Here is a 20,935-nt window from a genome sequence, read left to right on the forward strand (position 1 = left end):
ATGCGCACATCGAGCGTGAAGACCGAATTGAGGGCACAGCGCACGAAGGACGGGACTAAGAAAGAGACAAACACAGCGCTGACTTGCGACTCACGTGAAGCTTTTTCCATAATTTTCGAAATTGAGAAGTTCCACAAGTTCATTTATAGGCGACACTTCCGGATCATGACTTATCACAGGCCTTTGTTGGGATTGTCATACTACTCAAAACCTATCCCCAAGGATATGCTTCGATGGTTGTTAATGATGTCGGCTTAGGAATGCAGACTTGCACAGCAGTTGCAGAAAGATGAACCTAGACGACTGCCATTATCGCAGGAAGAAGAAAAACCTTCGGAAAAACTATACTGTTCAAAATCGCAGTGCTAGATGCAGCATCAGAAATTTCTTGGGACGCTCAGAAGATTGCTCGCTGTACTAGAAATGCCCGAATTATAGCTCGATTTATGTATTGGGTTCTTAATGGTCGACCTGGAAGTGAAATTGCAGAAGAGTTCGTCTTTTTTTTTTTTTAAACTAGAACTCGAGTTTTCGCAATACAGAGTTTGCCTGCTGTGGGGAAGCAGTGGTCATACCGGGAGAAGCACGGGAGCAAGTTCTGAATCTTTTGCATAGCACGCATCCCGGAATTGTCCGTATGAAGGCGCTATCCAGAAGCCCGGCCTCGTGGCCAGGCATCGATGAAGCCATAGAAAAGAAGGTCAGATGAGGCCTGCTTTGGCAGGACACGAGGCCAGCACCAGCACGTGTGAGACTTCATCTTGGGGGGGGGGGGGGGGGGGGGGGGGGTTCACAAAAGCATTTGGTCGATAATTCAAACAGATTTTGCGGGAGCCTTCCATGGAAAGATTTTTCTTCATGTGGATTCCTACTCCAAGTGGTTGAAAGTTGTTCAGCTTGCATCAATGGTTTCAGCAACAGTTTTCCAGAAACTCCGTGCTCTCTTTGCAACGAACGGTGTCAGGCACCATTGTGTCGGACAACGCAACAGCGTATGTTTCTCAAGAATTCATGGAGAAGATCCAGATTCAACGTGTGAATGTGCAACCTTACCAGTCGTCTTCCACTGATGGCCAGATTGAGCGGATAATACAGAAAACAAAACCAGTCCTCAAACGCTTGGGAGTTGGAGCCATAGCTACTAAGCTATCCCGGTTTCTTCTGAGTCAACATATTCTTCCACATTCTACAGCAGGAAAGAGCCCTGACGAAATGTACACGCACGGAAAGAAGACTCGACACTGCGCTTGACACAGTTCACCTAGACTTGTAGTCTGAAATGAAATGGAGTTAAAGAAAAACTTGTGGAGCGCGGGAATCAAGGTATCATAACATACGAGCAACAAGAACGCGTCTTAAGAAATTATCTAACCTGGCCTAAGCGGCTACCAGGGGTCGATATGCCGTTACTGGTCCTGTGCCTTATAAGGTCCGAACAATAGGTGGTCGCCTATAGAAGCATCATGTGGGCCAGATTCGCCGTCGAGTGTGGCACGCATACTTTAAGTGTCAAGTGGCGAGCAGCTAGCAACCACTCCAGTAGGAAAACACTTTCGCAGTCCTGCTGATACATCTCGTCGCCAATATATGTCTTTATTCAAGACACACATACATACTCCTCTCGTCGCGTTGAGAGTGTTAGCCCGGATCACACACATCCGCACGCCACACACACCACCACAGCACTACTGTACTGCCTGTGAGGTTGTCCACGGTGGCCTACATAACGCTGTAATGATGTCAAAAGAAAAAAAATGTGTTAGCGGCACGCCATTCCCTGAATCCCTCAAGCAGCTTGAAACGATTTAGTGGCTTGAGATTTTTTTTTCGTTTTGTATTGTTGCGAGCAGACATTTGCAAAAAAAATGTACTCCGGGAGTCTGAAACCAATGGCCTTCAGTCGGAAGCATGAAATCTGCTGATGCGGGAACCCACCACAACATAGTCGACCTCTAGCGCCTTTAAAGTAACTTCGTCTTTTAGCGACTCAGTGGCCGTACATAACAATATTATTCCGTCCAAATTTATCTCTCCCCTGCAAGAGTCAGTGGCCAACCCCGAGAATATTCATTCTAGCCCCAACCACAAGCACATTCATTCTAGCAATGGAGGAAATAAAGCAATGCTTCTTTTCGATGAATAGTCAGTGCCTTTGAGTTGTTTATCACCAATGAGGCTGGGCGCTTTCGATGATTATTTTGTGTGTTTCGGACGTAAGTCTCAAGTTTTTATCAAATAGTTATTTAGGCAAGTTTCGGTTTCTAAACAAATCGGTCATTTTTTATTCAGGTTGTGCTCTTACTTTTTCTTTTTGAAGGTTTTAAAGTTTAGGTTTACTAATCTGCAGTTGAAAGGGCTTTTCTTGCAGTGTGCGAGTGAAGAAGAAGGAGGCACGTGCGACGAATGAGAACGAGGCCTACGTCCATGAGCCGGACACCGTAGTCGTGCGCCATGCTGTCGACATCCAAGAACCGGAGACCTCAGCAACCCACGCATTCTCGGAATTGGGAGGGCGCTGAGACCAACCACCATCGTTCGGAGGTGTCCTGTGGACCAGATGCACAGAAGCCCCCTCCCGAGCCGTGCCCTTGCGGCGTTAGGCACGACACCCGCATCCGCAGCGAGACCGACCTTGGCACCGACGTCACACCCATGCCTTCGTCGACGCGGACACTGTTCGCGACACCGATGCCCCCGCGGCCGAGTTTCATCAGGGCAGGCCCCACGATGACCCCCCGTTTCCCCGGCTTCGCGCCACCACTCAGAGCTCCCGCAAGTGGTCTCAAGCACGGTTCGAAGATGTACCTGATGCGAGAAGGAGGGGAAGATGAACACGTTAGCTCTGGAGTGCCGTGGCTGCAAAACTTTGGAATCGGGGTGTTGGTGGCGACCTTGCTTGCGGCAGTGCTGACTCTGGCGCTCACAGCTGACCGGCCGGCGGGAGCTGTCGTCGGTGGTACTTCGCCGCTGCCGCTCCAGGCTGGGAAGATGGCTGAGAGCGTTAGTAAGGTGGCAGCCGCTGTGCAGCCGATGAACACATTGTCAAAGATTCGGCACAAGGTCACTAGACGTTCTTTAGCCTGGATGAACGTGACAAGCTCACTTCCCCCGGTGGCGATGAAATTAACGCATCCTCGCTTCCAGCGACACATCAAAAACAGAACGGTAAGAGAGTTTTAGGGGCCGGACAGTAACGCTGCATTATGTCACTCACTCCTATATGCATAGTAATGATTTTAGGTTGAGAAGCCATTGAGTACGATATATTTTTTACCCATCGGTTTTGAAACTGTTTGTGACCTTTCAGATCATCTGGTACATGCGAATACCGCAGAAATAGTGTTTATGTACAAAATATTGTCATTGCTCACACAAGGGTGCGAGGGTTCTTCAAGCAGATTGTATATGCACGGTTTACACCAACGTCATCCATCCTAGAGTAAATGGAATAAAAACAAATGAAATAAAAATGAAAGGCCGTCAGATAGAATACGGCTGTTATGTCTTCTCATAACAAAGTAGCAGTATAGAACTTCATTCAGCAAAATGGGAAGGGGGTTATGGATTGGGGTATTGAGCTGCGGGTGCGGCGTTCTTAGGTCCAGGATCCCATTGTTTTTTGCTGTCTATTCGGCCCGCTTCAACCAGATCTAGCTGATCTTGCGGGTCAGAGCTGAACAGAAGCCCCTCCCACTGCTCGACAGAAGTGTTTTTAATTTTGGGCTCTGTCGGACACGCCCGACAGCTCCATGTCGAATGGTAAAGGGTGGCTATCTCTCCGAACCACACGCAATATTGCGTGGGCCGGATTTTAGTATTTTTATAGCGACTTTGGCATGAATAGCCTGTATGAGTCTTGTGGGGAAGCAGGTATTTACGGCGTCCTAACATCCAAAACGTGGTGAGCTCTCCGCAGCTGTTCAGAGTATTGTCTTGCCTTTCTCCTTGCTGTCGATTGCTCGGTTCATGTAACCTCCAACTATCACGTCGACTTTAAGGTCCACTCTTCCGTGCCCGGGTGCCCTTACCACATTGTGCTTATTTTCGAGTTGTGTCGTCTCCCTGGGGAGGGTGTTGGTCTGCCAGCTTAACCTTCACCTTAGGAAGCCTCGGCATGCGGCCTGTGAGTCAGTTACTATTCTGTAGCTCTTGCTGTCTGAGATATCCATATCAGTTTTTACAATTTCGAAAACGCGGTTACCCTCAGCGCTGAGTGTCGAACAATTTTTGGCTATATCGCGCCAATATACACGCGCTTTCAGAAGCTTGCAGGGAAAGCAACCTATCCAGTGCACGTAACTGGTCGAAATAGTCAAAATTCGTTGGGCCACAGCGCCGAGGGTAACCGCGTTTTCGAAATTGAAAAACTGATATCGATACCACTTAGGGAGGGCTACACATCTCTCAATAATTAAGGAGCGTAACTGTAATAGTTAAAACGTTTACTATTCAATATTAGTTGACCAGCCTGCTAGTTAGCATGTCTTAGTTGTATTCTGATGTACTGCACTGCTGACAATGCTATGCCGAAAAATGTGCCCTTCTAACTCAAACCGTCTATTTTGAAAAATTGTGTAATGTCTTAGGTGAAACACCCTGTATATGTGGGCGCAAGGTAAGGCAAGGAGAATTTTTTAAAGCTTGCGCAGATGAAGAGCTGCTGCCATAGCCCGCAGAACGTGTTCCGCAAGATGCACAATAGCTCAGCAGACGTATACGGCATCCAGGCATCAACCGCGACGGCCGCGTTTTGATGGAGGCGAAACGAAAAAGGCGCCCGTGTGCTCGAAATTCCCAGGTGGCACCGAAATCATTCCGGAGCCCTCCACTACAGAACCTCTTACTTCTTTCACTCCTCCCTTCCCTTAGTGCGGGGTTGAGGTAGACAGTCTACCGAGAAGCGAGTCAGTTAATGCGCATTTCACTTCCTCAAAACCAGTTCTCAGTTTTCAATTTTCCCCGCCGCGGTGGCTCAGTGGTTAGGGCGCTCGACTACTGATCCGGAGTTCCCGGGTTCGAACCCGACCGCGGCGGCTGCATTTTTATGGAGGAAAAACGCTAAGGCGCCCGTGTGCTGTGCGATGTCAGTGCACGTTGAAGATCCCCAGGTGGTCGAAATTATTCCGGAGCCCTCCACTACGGCACCTCTCCTTCCTTTCTTCTTTCACTCCCTCCTTTATCCCTTCCCTTACGGAGCGGTTCAGGTGTCCAACGATATACGAGACAAATACTGCTCCATTTCCTTTCCTGCAAAAACCAATTTTCAATTTTAGTGCGCCAGCACTAATCCGATGGGTATAGCAACCCCGATCAAAGTCATTCGTTAACTGTTGTTGTTGTTGCCTCAAATACGTTGTCTGTTCGCTTAGCGCGAGCGCTCCGTTCCGCGGCACTGCCCGCCCTTCGTCGTCTTCAAAAATATGACTCGAAAGTAGTAAACATTCTCTGTAGTTTTTCAGCTTTTAACGGTCACGGGATCTTTGTTTAATGATGCACATTTTTTCAACATATTATTTTCATATTCCTGGAGCTTGTGGGGTTTCTATAGCACGGCTGGGATCCCACCCCATGGGCCAAGACCGTTCCGCTAGCTCTGGTCACATCTGTGGCCGCGAGGAACAACAAAACGAGGAATAGGATTATTCAAAAGCGTAATCTTCATTGCAAACACTGCAAAAGATGTGCTCACTCTTCCTTTATATTGATGCATGTAACTTTTTGTAAAGATCACCACAGTACTGCCGTAACGTATTCCTGTGTTTGATATCTTTACATGGTGTAAGGGCCCCATCGGGTCCTGGGCACCAGAGTTCTTGCAAATCCGAAAAATAAAAATCCAAATCAAAATAAAAAATTGGAGAGCTATTGCAGGTAGCACAAGTCTCAACTCAATTTCAAAACGTGAAGCCATAAAGCAATGGCACTCTAAACACGAATACGCCAATATGGGAGTAAAAAGGGAGTAAGCAGTACTCTGGAACACTCCCTGTTATAAAAGAGAGTGCGTTACTCCTTTCTGCTTAGTGTGTGTTCACGGATCGCGCCTCGTTGTCCTTAAAGGTAAAGCAGCGCCCCTTGCGGTGTGCAGATGAAATCAGCACCTGGTGCTTCCTAAATTTAAATTGGTTTTAGGGGAAAGGAAATGGCGCAATATCTGTCTCACATATCGGCGCCGTAAGGGAAGGGTTACAAGAGGGAGTAAGAGAAGAATGGAAGAGGTGCCGTGGTGGAGGACTCCGGAATAATTCCGACCACCTGGGGATCTTTAAGGTGCACTTACATCGCACAGCACACGGGCGCCTTAGCGTTTTGCCTCCATAAAAACGCAGCCGCCGCGGTCGGGTTCGAACCCGGGAACTCCGGATCAGTAGCCGTGCGCCCTACCCACTGAGCCACCGCGGCGGGTACACCTGGTGCTTCCTCTCAAACGCGCTTCTGCTCACAACGGTGGCTCAGTGGTTAAGGCGCTCGGCTACTGATCCGGAGTTCCCGGGTTCGAACCCGACCGCGGCGGCTGCGTTTTTATGGAGGCAAAACGCTAAGACGGTCGTGTGCTGTGCGATATCAGTGCACGTTAAAGATCCCCAGGTGGTCGAAATTATTCCTGAGCCCTCCACTACGGGCACCTCTTTGTTCTTTCACTCCCTCCTTTATCCCTTCCCTTACGGCGCGGTTCAGGTGTCCAACGATATGAGACAGATACTGCGCTATTTCTTTTCCCCAAAAAACAATTATTATTGACAAAAATCACACGTGCAGCGCCGTCCGCACCATCGGTGCGGTCCTCGATTCTACACGTACTGCGCTCGACCGAGGCACGAGGCTTACTACAGCGCCCGGTCCCGCACTTGTTCCTGGACGCCTAGCGATAGGGCGAGCCTGTGCAACCGAGGCACCAACCGCTTCCCGAACCTGGGCACCTGTCTGGCCAGCTGTGCCCAGGGTGCCCCCCGCGACCGCTGCTTTGAGAGCGCAGTCTTCACCGACTGCTCGAGGTGAGCAACGGGCCGTACGAACGGTGCTTCAGTCCGTTGGCTGTGTTTCCAGATACACGAACAAAATGAGTACAAAAAATACAAGTCCCAAAGACTAAGATGCGACTTAAAACTACTTAGCTCTTTGTGCTGTTGTCTTCTTAAGGTGCGTTTTAACGCGACGTCTTTAAGGAGCAGATGTCGCAGAAAAGCCGGTATCGTCGGCGTCCTTGGCCGTGAGCGAAAAATAGCGCTTTTCGGTGGACACCTGAACCGCGCCGTAAGGGAAGGGATTTTCCTTCCCTTACGGCGCGGTAGGGGTGTGAGACAGGCGTCATTTCCTTTCCTTAAAACCAATTTTCATTTCAATTTCCTTCCCTTACAGCCTGATTCGGGTGCCGCCAAGATATGTGAGACAGGCGTCCTTTCCTTAAATTGTCCAACGGGCCACGCGTCGCGCCGAACGGGAGTTGGCGTACAGTGGACTCCTTGGCAGCGCTGCAACACGCTGTCGAGTCTCTCTCTTAAAGATGATGTTTAAGCGTCCTCTAAATTTTTTATTCGCAAGAGCTAGGAATTTTAATTAATACCATGCCCAGACGAAAAATGTGGATTACCTCAGCTAATCCAGGATATAATAATAATAATAATAATAATAATAATTGGTTTTTGGGAAAGGAAATGACGCAGTATCTTTCTCATACATCGTTGGACACCTGAACCGCGCCGTAAGAGAGGGATAAAGGAGGGAGTGAAAGGGGAAAGGAAGAAAGAGGTGCCGCAGTGGAGGGCTCCGGAATAATTTTGACAACCTGGGAATCTTTAACGTGTACTGACATCGCACAGCGCACGGACGCCTTAGCGTTTTTCCTCCACAAAAACGCAGCCGCCGCGGTCGGGTTGGAAGCCGAGCGCCCTAACCACTGAGCCACCGCGGCGGGTAATCCAGGATATACAAACCAGGATATACAAAACGATCCAAGATTGTAATCCAGGATAGACAAACCGAAATATGTCCGCGTTCACTGTGTTCATTGGCGATGGCGTTGCCAATGTTCTAGACGGCGATGGCTTTGAGGAAAGGAAGGGCGCGTAACTGGCTCCCTGGTTATGCGGACGCCTCATTCGTGCTTTGATACATGTGGCTGTGGTGAGCGAGAGATATGGCCTGAATGCATCAGCGCTGACAGCGTTGTGGCCGACATGCTGCACTGCAGCAAAAGCTAGGTCGCAGCGTTCATTTGGTGATCAATCTCTCGCGATCAACCATTAACTGCATGCCACCTCCCACGGTGGCAGGGAGGGCGCGCTTCCTATCCAGTGTACGGAACGCAATTAAAGCAGGCTTTTGCAGTTGGACACCAACACCACGTACATAATAATAATAATAATAATAATAATAATAATAATAATAATAATAATAATAATAATAATAATAATAATAATAATAATAATAATAATAATAATAATAATAATAATAATAATAATAATAATTGGTGTTTAGGGCAAGGAAATGGCGCAGTATCTGTCTCATATATTTTTGGACACCTGAACCGCGCCGTAAGGGAAGGGATAAATAGTGAAAGGAATAAAGAGGTGCCATAGTGGAGGGCTCCGGAATAATTTTGACAACCTGGGAATCTTTAACGTGTACTGACATCGCACAGCACACGGACGCCTCAGCGTTTTGCCTCCATAAAAACGCAGCCGCCGCGGTCGGGTTCGAGCCCGGTTACTCCGGATCAGTAGCCGAGCGCCCTAATCACTGAGCCACCGCGGCGGGTCCAACGCCACGTACATGAAAGCGAGATAAAGGTCTCCACTGACCCACAGAGCCGTGTTGTGCGCCTTTCCTTTCGTGAAAATGACCGGCCCTCGCAAAGTTGTAAACGCCAATGAACTCTATGAACGCCGTCGGCTCGCTTGTTTTGTTTGGTTTTTGAGGAAAGAAAATGGCACAGTAACCGTCTCGCATATCTCGATGGGCACCCGAACCGCGCCGTAAAGGAAGGGATAAAGGAGGGAGGGAAAGAAGAAAAAACTTAAAATTGAAAGTTAGATTTTGAGGAAAGGCGCGGCGCTGCGCAGCGGTGGTACACCTGTGGCTCGGTGCTACTAGTGGCGCATGCGCAGTAGTGACTAGGAAGCGAGAGAGGGAGAGAAATATCCGTGGCGAGGCCAACACCCTCTCAATGCTAAGGCCTCTCCACCGGCCGCGTGACGTCACGCCAAGGGACCGTGCAGGCCCCGCGCTCCGCGATTTCAGCGCGCCGCGCCCGTCTGCACTATTCGGGTACTGCCGTACGTAGCTGCCTTATAAGTGATTCCTTCATTTTCATTTTTGTCGTTGCTGCAGAAAAGAAATTCGCTAGTTTGTGCGCGCCTTAGGCTATCATTTTATCTGCTTTATATATTTTTTTATTGCAGAGCACCTTATTGTCAAGAAAGTTCGAGCTGCTAATACAGTTTTTTATAATAAACAATTTAGCATACGGCCGCCAATTTCGCATTATTGGTCATTATAATAAAAAATTGATTAGTTAATTTCAATTAATCATCTAATTATTAGGTTCTATCACGTACATGATGTCTGCCGTGCGGTAAAATCCATCCGCACAGACCGCACATGCGTATATCTAGTTGTTAAAGTAGAAGTTCGTGAACATTGAAAAAAAAAACACCGTCTACTGCGCATTGTGTTAGTTTTATTCTGTATTGTGTTTTGCTTAAAGCTTTCACACACAGCAATAATGACACTCACAATAATGTTGCGCTGTTGAGTATTTGTACAGCTAATCTGACCCTTACAATAAAAAACGACGAGACACCAGCAATGAAGTGTGCGCAAAGCATTTTTATTGCTTGGGAATAAAACTTACTTCTTCTTAAGCGTTGCTGCTTTCCGGGCTGCGGCCTTCTGCTGCGCATTGTCTTGTATGGCATCATTTCTTAGTTTGCAAAAGTTGTTTAGAACAACGTTGGTTGCAACGCGTACTACCAAGCGCAGGAGAGTTTGTGCAGTGTGGCCATTTTCACATGTCTCAATGTCGTGTTCGTCCAGGAGGGAAATCGTCTGTGAAATCACGACACCACGTTGATTTCTACAGGAGAGAAAATCTTCCGCGGTTGCTCCAAAAGACAACTTCTCTGCAACTAGTTTAGTCATCAGTACCATGTGAACTGTGCATGGCTGGGGAAACTTCAGCCCTCCTCTCGACAGGTTAGCTATCATGGCAGTATTTTCCGCTTCGATCTCTCGATTTTCAATCACCAATGTGCTGAAGCAAGCAGAACATGAAAGCTTCTTTAAAGCAGCATGAGCAGCGTATCCTGCAATGTAGACAATAGCATCCATGTCAGAGTGGGCGTGTGTAATATCGTCGTCGCTGACAGCCACAGAAAAGTTGCATGGGACAAGATCCTCACTTACGTCTTCAAACTCTGTTTCCTCGCGTGGAAATGTCAAAAGTTTTTGAAGACGAAGCTTCTTCTCACATTCGTAGAGCTGACGCACGGAAATGTGGTACTGTGATCCTGCCAGCTGGCGGTAACGGCCGAACCGGTCTTCTAGCGCATCCGTCTGAAATTTGCCCAGCAGTACGTACTTGAAGTGAAGTTCTTCTAAGCAGTAGCGCGAGAGTTCTACCAGAGAATAGCATGTCAGTCGCAAAGCACTGTGAGTCTCTTTCGTCAGCGAGCCACTGGTGATGTTTATTCTTGCCCAAGCGTCCAACCAGTCCACAACGCCGCTCAGGAAAGCTAACTGTGTGTCATCAACAGACCTTACAGGGTCTTGCATGCTGTCCCTTAGCCTCTGGCCTTTGCAAGGGGTCTTAACATTGACTATTTGCCACCATGTGAGGATAACGTCAATGAAAAGAGCAGTCGACTCAGCTTGAGGAATCTTGAACGCGGAACCATGTGTCCTGAGGGCATTTGAAACAAACTGATTAATGACGTCGAGAGCGAGCTTTACATTTTGCCGCTCCATTGAGGTTGGATTCACGGCTTTTGCGTTCAGTCTGTAAGCAGCCTTCACAAGCGACGTCTTCTCTGAAGAATAAAGCTGCCGCACAGCTGCGAAAGAAGCAGCTTTCATACGAGGAGGCCCTTCGGGCATTGCTCCACTCAAGTCCATTTCAGGGAAATAGAGGCATGTTCCAGGGTTTTTCTGGTTAATCCAATTGTTCCTAATGCACTTCAAGAGATGCACAGGATCGACCACGTAGAAAAGAGGGCGAGCGTTATCGGCTGGATGGGGATAGACAATGCTCACCTGAGGACTTGTAGCAAATAACGACATCATCTTGCGGTTCAGAGCATTGTTGTCCGTTATCACAGCGATAATTTTGAGCCCCATTTTCTCAACATTAATGATTATGTTCTTAGCATGCTCGTGCAAAATTTCTGCGCTCAGTTTGCTCACAGGTAATATGTGAATGACGTCCTTGTTTGCAGAAAGGAGTGATTGTACCATGAACACATGGGCTGTTGTTGCTGGTTCCGTTGAATGAACCGACGATCCTACTATTGTGCCCCCTTTGTAGTCGAAGTATGGTTTTATGTGGATCTCATCGATCATCAGGGTCACTGTCTTCTCGTGGTCTTTCATTGATTGGACTCGTTCTCGGATGTAGGAGAGACAGTGCGGTTGATTTTGCTCCACAAGAGGGTCAGCTTTGTAATTTGAGCAAACACGGCGCAGTGTGGAAGGATGGGGCAGAATGATTCTTGATGCAGCTCTTGTGAAGTGATATGCGTGAGGAGAAATTGAATTCAAAATACTGGCGAATACCAGCAGCTCTGCGCTATACACATGCTGTTTCGCGAGGAGAAGCTCTATCTGCTCAACCAGAAATTTCAGCAAAGAAGACTGTTCTTTCGTCGTATCACTGTCCTCAATGAGGTCTGCAAGCAGTGAACCGACAAACTGCAATACTTTAGTATGTTTCGACTCTTTCGTCACCTCAGGTATATTATGCAAGCCTATCTCGAGTTCTTCTAGCAGCAAGGACAGGCTGGAGGTGTCGCATACTTGAGCTGGCAGAATCCTGCCTGAAGGAAGCGACAGAAGCTTCACTCCATTCAAGAAAACAGAAAGTGACAGATCAGGGAGAACTACCAAGGCGCATTTCACATTAGGTGAAGGATCATTCTCGATGAGAAGGAACCTAACGCACTGCTCATCGACAGAAACGGTCCAGAATTTCGTGTTGCAGATTCCAGGCAACTTAGATTTGAACTCCTCGTAAGATGAAACTTTGTTTCTTTTCTGTTCAAGCTCATTAGACTGAAGTGACTTACTCATAGCCTCCTGCAAAGCAGCGTTTTCCCTTCTTGCTTTTTTCGTCTCTGGCGATTCACTCCGTCCAGGCGTTGAGGACAAGTATTTTGGGCAGTTTGGAAAAACAGAAGGCGCAGCATCAATCTTCAACTGTAGCCTGTCACGCTTCACCTCTATTATTTTCCCTGTCAGTTCATCTTGGTGTGACAACGTCGTAATGAAGTCGCCTGCGTGGAAGTGCAGTTCACACACCTGCACGAGAAAATGAAGCAAGGCCATTCGCCATGACTCTCCATTGCCTAAAACACTAAGTAAAAAGAGTCTGAATAGTGAACAGCTTTTACATATTTACACAGCTTTTACACAAGCCTTATGCACATCCACAGAACTAAATGCTTCCTGGACAATTCATACATAAGTGTAAGAAGTGATATCATTGCCTACAAAGACAGCATGCCTTTCCGGGAGCGACAGCTCACAACTAAGATAATTACCAGCGCCTATTAAGCAATATTTCAGAGTCTTACCCTCGAATGCTCTGTAGGTGTGAAATCCTTCCGTGGAATGGCTCGCAACCAGGCTTTTCTTCGTACTTCGTCTCTTGGGAAGCAATAAACACGTACTTTGGGACCATTCTGGTAGTTCCCGCGGCACCCGGGAACACAGCACCGGCCCATGTTTCACGAAGTTGCACTCGCTACACGGCAGGCAATCAGTTTCCCATTCGTGCGCTAGCACAGGTACGCACGCCACACAAGAAACGGCCACACGAAACAGACACAGCCGTGCGAGGAGCGAACGGAAATGCACCCAACGCCAGGCTGAAAGACTCAAGCAGCAGCTAGACGCTCACTGCAAGACTGCGTTCGTGTCTGTGCTTGCCCGGGCAAGCGCGAGCACATCGAGGGAGACAACCGAGCGGAGCGGAGCCGCGCTTGGTGAGCAGCCTGACCGGACACTTGGCGTGACGTAGCGCGTGTGGAAAGGAGGGCCTGGAGAGGCCTGAAGAAAGTATTTAGAGGGTGTTGGCGAGGCGCGCGTTGTGACGTCATGTGCCTCCTCGGAGCCCCGCCACGGCGAAATCGCAAGTTCGCGGAAAGTAAAGCTTTCGCTTTTAAAAAGCCATTGGACCCAGTCGGGGGTTCCAATCGGTTGGTCGTTTTGCCGTGTCTCCTGTTAAGAGCGAAAAAAACAAACCTCATCTGAACCTATATCACTTAAAAACTTGACAAGGCGTGGTCTGCGCTACTCTGAAATCCAGTGAAAGCTGATGGTGTTTCATCTCATAGCTATAGCCGTGGATAATTGCCATTTGAGTAGTCTTGATGACGTTATATGTTAGCCTCACACTGTTTCCTCTGTTTATAAATATATGCGGCAATGCAATCACCGCAGAATATGTCATCTGAAATTGACAGCAATTAAAAATAATCCAGCATATACGGAAAACACACCGTGAAGCGCGGTGTATGACCCAGTGCCCTCGTAATAGAATAAGCGTTAATACTTTCATTCCATGTTTGAAGACATTAAAAAAATACTGTACACTCCGAATCTATAGATTATTCGTTAAGTACAAAAAATACAACCTTTAATAAACATGTAAAGCCCGCGGAAAATGTATGTACCGGAAATTACTGGAGTTGTTAAGTCTATGTGCAGCGACTTCATCGAGCCGCCCGGAGCGCGTAAACACGGGCTGTACGAATGCGGTACACAAAAGCCAACGACGAACCGCATATTAATAAACCCACTTGCGCCCATGTTAGAACGAGTTGAGTGTAAATACTAATTAGATTAAAACACATTCCACGCATATCGTAGGATATGCCCTATATTTGACGAATTGTCAAGCTGCGTTTTCCAAATGTTTTTCGATCGGTAAATGGACGCGCTTTATTTGAAGTGAACATTTAATTGAAACTCGGCAGTAATATTGACAGCAGCTTGCAGACTTTCTCCCTTTTTTTATTTGAGCAGAAAGCATGACAGCTCTCCAGAAAGCCTCGACAGTGCGGAAAATCCTTTGAGCCATGGGTTTATGGGGTTTAGCGTCCCAAAGCGACTCAAGCTATGAGGGACGCTATGGTGAAGGGCTCCGGAAATTTCGACTAGCTGGGGGCTTTCAACGTGCACTGACGTCGCACCGTACACGGGCCTCTAGAATTTCGCCTCCATCGAAATACGACCGCCGCGGCCGGGATTGAACCCGCGTCTTTCGGATCAGCAGCCGAGCACCATAACCACTGAGCCACCGCGGCGGCGGGAAAACCCTTTGAATTCTAACCCGGACATTTCGGACGCTGATCGCCGGAGACCCAGCACCAGGTAAGTACCCGACTGCGCCGGCTGCGTTTTTTTTTTTTATGGAGGAAAAGCGCTAAGGTACCCTTGTGCCGTGCGAAGTCAGTGCACGTTAAAGATCTCCAGGTGGTCGAAATTATTCCGGAGCCCTCCACTACGACACCTCTTTTTTACTTTCTTCTTTCACACCCTCTTTTATCACCCGGGGCGGTGGCTCAGTGGTTAGAGCGCTAGGCTACTGATCCGGTGTTCCCGGGTTCGAAACCGACTGCGGCGGCTGCATTTTTATGAAGGCAAAACGCTCAGGCGCCCGTGTGCTGTGCAATGTCAGTGCACGTTAAAGATCCCCAGGTGGTCGAATTAGCCAGAGCCCTCCACTACGCCACCTCTTTCTTCCTGTCTTCCTTCACTCCCTCCTTTATCACTTCCTTTACGGTGCTGTTCAGGTGTCCAACCATATGAGACAGACACTGCGCCATTTCCTTCCCCCCAAAACTAATTATTATTATCATTTCGGACGCTGCAGGCAGGACGTTCTCGAGGAGTGGTGGTGGTTCGACGGCATCGGTTGCGTGCAGTGGAACTTCCCGCGGGGTAGCTGCCCTTCCCACGGCAGCTCGACGTTCAGGTCTCGCGAGGACTGCACCAGGAACTGCGCGCCGCGTCAACGCCAACGCGGGAGGGATGACCCTGCCTCCGATGTCCAGCAGCGTTCCCACTGCCACGCACCCATCAAGGCCGCGTGCAGCATGCGCCAGATGCGCTTCCCGTATTTCGCCGACATGACGGCCAAGGGAAGCGCCCGGTGCGTCAGGGCATCGAAGAGCACCCTGCTTGCGCGGCGTTGCCTCGTCGGGTCGAATCGGTTCGACTCGCTCTCTGCCTGCAAGAGCGGGTGTGGCGAGCGTCGTCAGCGTCGCGGAAAGTCAGCGACAAATCCAATTTAGCGTGCCCAAATGTGCATTAAGAATAAATCTATTCCTTCAGCAAGTTCTTAGAAAGTAATGTGCACTTTGTACGTTATTCTAGCGGCTTCTATTAGTTGAAATTTGGGGGACAAACCACGAAGTAAGAAAAGGTGACCCTTTTAAGAGTGCACAGGTGCAATGGTGGTGCAGCTCCTTGGGGCGCAAGAGTGCGTATGGCTCTACGGGTGTCGCAGCATTTCTAAACTTTGCAGTTGTTCTAGCAAACATGCTTTAAATATGATGCGAGCTATTCGAGCTTACTATTAAAGGACAGCTGCAGATTTGATGTGATCAGCACGACTGCGATTAGCGCCATAACTTGGGCAAGTATTGGGTTTCGACCATATGGGGTTCTTGAACGTGCACTGACATCGCACAGCACACGGGCGCCGTTAGCGTTTCGCCTCCATCGAAACGCCGGGTTAGGTTAGGTTAGGTTAGGTAAAGCGGGGGTCTAGGTGATGCCCGGTGGTTGAGCGCGTGGGCTGAGGCGTCTGCAGCCTCGTCTCTCTCTAGTCCCGTATGTGCAGGGGTTCAGATCCGGGCGATCTCTGGACTCGCATCTATGTAACATTTTGGCGGCGCGTCGAGAGATGAGCACTTGTTCTAGATTCCGGCAGGCTCTCCTGGAGTCCGTGGTGATAACCCGGGAGTCTGGTTCTGCAGCGGCGAGTGCTATGGAGAGCTCCTCCGCGTGTGTAATGTTTGGGACAGGGAATTAAGTCCTTGAACGTACGTTTTGTGATGGATTACTGCGGCCGTCCCCCGTGGTGTGGGCCAGCAGCATCCGCGTAGTAGACTCCGTAGCGAGAGCCGTAGCGGTCGGTAAGGGCTCGTTAAGGTACGACGGCCCTCATGAGTCTCCTTTGTGGCAGAGGTTGGCCCGTGGCGCCAGTGGCCGCCGCGGCCATGAATGAAAATTGAAAACTGGTTTTGATTAGTAATGGCTCAGTAACTGTCTCTAGAGTATGTGTCTCGCGTATCTTGGTGGACACCCGAACCGCGCCATAAGGGAAGGGATAAAGGAGGTAGTGAAAGAAGAAGGGAAGAAAGGGGTGCCGTATGGAGGGCTTCGGAAAAAAATATTGTGACGGCCCTTAAGCCTGCTTAGTGAGGAATGCGAAAGGAAACGTTTTTGACGAAGGGAAAGGGCGCAGTAGCTCAGATCTCGACACCTCGGTGGATACTTTGTGGAGGTCGCCTAGAAAGGCGACCGCGGCACATTTTTTTTGAAGGCCGCCGGAGAGTATAGATAGCGGCGGCGGCAGCGTTCGGCCCTGGCCATGGTCCCGAGCGTTCTCTCCCGCGCATGGGCCCATGCGCGGGAGAGAACGACCCATGGACCCTCCTTCCGCGCCGAGAATGCCCACCGGGCTGAAGAAGTCGCTATCGCCCTTCCGGTCGCAGACCCCCAATGCAAGGTTGTCATCTCAGACTCGCGTTTCGCATGCGAGAGATATGTCAATGGCGAGGTATGTCCTCTAGCCTATGACATACTCTACAACGCCTTTAAAGACTCCGAACCCACGCCTAGATGCACCGTGTGGGCGCCGGCCCACCAGGGACTCCGTGGTAACGAAGCTGCGAATGCGACTTCCCGAGCACTTATCCTCCGGGCACCTACTTCCGAGTCCTCCCCAACCGATGAGCCTATAGCCAACCGCTTCTGAGGTTTCGAGAAATCGTCACTATTACATAGACAGGCATCGCCAGTTCCCTTCACCGGCAAAGGGGCTGTCGAAGGCAGACGAACACATTCTCCAACAGCTACAGACGAACACCTGCTGGTGTCCCGCCATGGCTGCTCGCTATGACACAAAGTGAATCCTTTGTGCCCACACTGTGACGAGTTCTGTTCTCTATCCCACGTGGTGTGGGCCTGTCAACACAGTCACCACTTCCCTCCCCGCCCCACCCCCACTACAGAGGCTTGGGAGACCTTCCTCCTCGAGTGCCCTCGCAAGCCGAGCTCGCTAGGCGGCGGGATCTTAATTGCGACATCCCGGACTAGGGACGCGGACCAAGAAGAGTCGGAATTCACCAACTGCGCCGGCTCATCCTGTTTCATTAATAAAGGTTTGCCCTCTCTCGGAAGGAACTACCCGCCGCGTTGGCTCAGTGGTTAGAGCGCTCGGCTACTGAGGCGAAGTTCCCGGGTTCGAACCCAGCCGCGTTTCGATGGAGGAGAGACGCAAAGGCGCCCGTGTGCTGCCGTGTGGGTGGATGCCGCATGCACAGGCGAGGACGCGGTTGTAGCCATCACGAACTCCTCCCTGCAACCAATTGCCACCCTTCACATATCCCCCACTGCCACTTCTGAGGAGACTGAAGAGGCCGCCATTGACGGAGGCCCGGTATATACTATCGGACTCAAACTGTCATACTAAATTTTGCTCGCGGGAGAGTTCACGTCCCTGCATTTCGCATACTGAACTCCCTCGCCGCACACCCGCACCGCCACATGGAGCTCACATATGGGTGCCTGCCCACTCCGGGAATGCCGGAAACGAGGCTGCCAACGCTTTAGCCCGAGGTTCTCTCAACCGGCCATCGGCGGCCTCCGATCAAGGGTTCTCACGGGAGCGCATGCATTCATTCAGTGAACTGACGCAGGCCTACAAAGCCGATCGAGCGTCGGCTCTACCCTCCAATCCATCCCTCCCTCGACAATTATCACCAGACACTGGAGGCGGCTCCAAACACGTACCTTACCCTACTTTTATATACGCTCGCGCTATCGCCAAGTCCACACAAACCTCTGCTGTACCCTCTGCCACCACCCCAAAGCCATTCTCGATCATATCCTTTTCCTCTGCCCGGCGGATCCTCCCCCGCGGGGCCTGGAGCACCTTACCACTTGGGAGGCTTGGGAGACCCTACTGCGCTCCGAGGACCCGACCAAGCAAGCCATCGCCACAGGCCGGGCTGCCAGCGTCATGAGCATCCGGGACATGAACGTTTCAGTGCAGTGGGGCCGTGCGGGGGCCCAAGGACCTGCGTGTCCTAAACTGCCCTGTGTCTATTGGAGTTTTCACCACCACCACCACCCGTGTGCTGTGCGATGCCAGAGCACGTTAAATATCCACAGGCAGTCGAAATTATCCCGGAGGCCTCCACTAGGGTCCACCCCTTTCTTCTTTCACTCCCTCCTTTATCCCTTGCCTTACGACGTGGTTCGCGTGTCCACCGAAATGTGACAGTGCGTCATTTACTTTTCTCAAAAAACAATTTTCATTTCATTTACACAAACTGGACGACGTGAAAAATTTGGTTTTTGGGGAAAGGAAATGGCGCAGTATCTGTCACACATATCGGCGGACACCTGAACCGCGCCGTAAGGGAAGGGATAAAGGAGGGACTGAGAGAAGAGGTGCCGTAGTGGAGGGCTCCGGAATAATTTCGACCTCCTGGGGATCTTTAACGTGTACTGACATCGCTCAGCACACGGGCGTCTCAGCGTTTCGCCTCCGTCGAAACGCAGCGGCCGCGGTCGGGTTCGAACCTGCGAACTCCGGATCAGTACATAGTCGAGCGCCGTAACCACTGAGCCACCGCGGCGGGTAAAACTGGTCGAGATCCGCCTCAGATCCCATCCAAACAACTTTTTAAACTCGATGTGCCCAACCTCTCGAAAATACCTTTCAAGCAGTGTGGCGCTATCGTTTATTCTCACAATTTTTTCGATGTTTTTTCATGGAGGTACGCACTGGATATATGCAAAAGTTACAGGATTGCACTTGTCCGCTGAAGTGCGGAAATACAAATGTTTTTCCTCATCCTGTTTCTCCCTCCATTTTTCTTTTCACATTGGTTCTTTGTTATTCATTTTAGTTTTTATTTTATTCCATTTTTTATTTTTTCATTTCTGGTTTCTTATTTCATTACATATATGCAGAGGTGGAAGCAGGCTTCAGCTTTTTGGAGCAGGCATGGGCGCAGCAAGTCTTATTTTGTAGCAGCAAAAGTGCCATGTTGGAGCAATTTGTAGGCTATTTCGGAGCAGGCTGGGACATTAAATGCGACTGAGAGAAATTTTGTTCGACATTAGTCCAAAAATTTCCCGAGAACCAACATCTCCCTATAGAAAACATGCAGGAGATGGTCCTTGCTTTGAAAGAGTATTTGAAATCTGTCAAATGTGTAAGCAGCATTTTGAACGAAAAACAACTTTGCTCGCAGTGTTTGTCACAAAACGTAGATGACAGACAACCGTGCCTCATAGATGAACACCTTGGCTGCCCAGCTTTGGAGAAGAATGCCGTGAGGGCATCATATGACTTTAGCACTCGCTCAACACTAGGAAGCAGTGTCAGCCATCTGCTGTTCACATGCCGCAAAAACTCTAGTTGGGGTAGTCCTAGATCATTCAGCAGCTCCTTCATGTACGCATGCATCATGGCAAACTTGAAATAGTAGTGGACATCAGTAACAAGACTTCACTTCCGCACAGAACATATCCAGCCCAGCAGCAAAAGCGTTGTGAACTTTGTGGAGGCCGCATTTACCGATGCCAACCATGCCGGGGCTCACTTCCTTCTTTAGCCTTCACTTAAGGCTTTTCATTACGTTAGGACCATCACTGTAACAACATATGTTCTTCTTGCGAACGTCACTGAGGGAAAACAGCTCATCAGCAGTCGCATGGCCCAAATAAAATGACTGGAGATGCTCCACCACATTTTCAGTGTTCACACAGTAGTAGCGGACTAGCCCATCCAGCTGCTGCACCTTGGCCTCCGGAATTGGGCTCTCGTCAATCATGATGTATAAAACGTGTCGGGCATGTCAAGCTCCTGAACTAATTTTGCTTCGAAATATGGCCCCAGACCATCAGAAATAACGTACAAAACGTCCATTTTGTAGCGAGCACCCAATGTTGCCCAGCCGACAATAACTATCGGCTAAATTTGGCTCTGTATACTTGCAATGGCCGCAATTTCCGTTTAGGCGCAGCAGATCAAATTGGCACAGCATGGCGCTATTGGCACAGCACTTCCACCCCTGTATATGTTGCTTAATCAACTTTACATTTCATTTTATTTACCATACAACTTATTGATAGTTCGTGTGGACAACTTCCGTCCACAAACTTATGTGCACGCCACTCATGAGCCAAGAAAAGCCTACGCTTTAAAAACCCTCGTTTCCCAGCATGGCCAAAACGTTTACACTCGTTATGTGCATCCACCGTGTTAATGCAGACTCGTGGTCAAGCCATCATCGAGGCAAACTCGCTAGAAACTTCAGACCTCTTGCATACTAGGTGTTTAGCAGTGTCCTTTAATCTATGCAGAGAACACTCCGAGCGGCAAATGCCAGTGGTAAAACTCAGCATCTGAACTTGCACTTTCACCGACACAAGCACTCACTACACTTTTATCATAGCGCGTACCGCTACTGCGCAT

The 20,935-nt window shown here is 49.4% G+C and overlaps 1 protein-coding gene and 1 pseudogene across 1 annotated transcript; one reads left to right on the forward strand and one right to left on the reverse strand.

Annotated features, from left to right (window-relative positions):
• Positions 1-2,444: 2,444 nt before the first annotated feature.
• On the forward strand, positions 2,445-15,509 carry LOC144118723 (uncharacterized). Its single transcript, XM_077651569.1, has 3 exons — positions 2,445-3,165; positions 6,760-6,995; positions 15,089-15,509. The coding sequence occupies exons 1-3, from the start codon at positions 2,452-2,454 to the stop codon at positions 15,507-15,509; spliced, it is 1,371 nt and encodes a 456-aa protein (XP_077507695.1). The 5' UTR covers positions 2,445-2,451.
• A 4,065-nt stretch (positions 15,510-19,574) lies between these two features.
• On the reverse strand, positions 19,575-20,386 carry LOC144119820 (uncharacterized; annotated as a pseudogene).
• Between the last annotated feature and the right edge of the window lie 549 nt (positions 20,387-20,935).

The sequence above is a fragment of the Amblyomma americanum genome, chromosome 2, assembly GCF_052857255.1.
Source record: "Amblyomma americanum isolate KBUSLIRL-KWMA chromosome 2, ASM5285725v1, whole genome shotgun sequence".
Taxonomy (NCBI): Eukaryota; Metazoa; Arthropoda; class Arachnida; order Ixodida; family Ixodidae; genus Amblyomma; species Amblyomma americanum.

What these genes read in the sequence shown, in the direction of transcription:
- LOC144118723 (XM_077651569.1), top strand. Translation starts at nt 2,452, where the DNA reads ATGCTGTCGACATCCAAGAACCGGAGACCTCAGCAACCCACGCATTCT. An exon ending in GACACATCAAAAACAGAACG is followed by an intron (nt 3,166 to 6,759) that starts GTAAGAGAGTTT and finishes TCACACGTGCAG; the next exon opens with CGCCGTCCGCACCATCGGTG. An exon ending in GTCTTCACCGACTGCTCGAG is followed by an intron (nt 6,996 to 15,088) that starts GTGAGCAACGGG and finishes CGGACGCTGCAG; the next exon opens with GCAGGACGTTCTCGAGGAGT.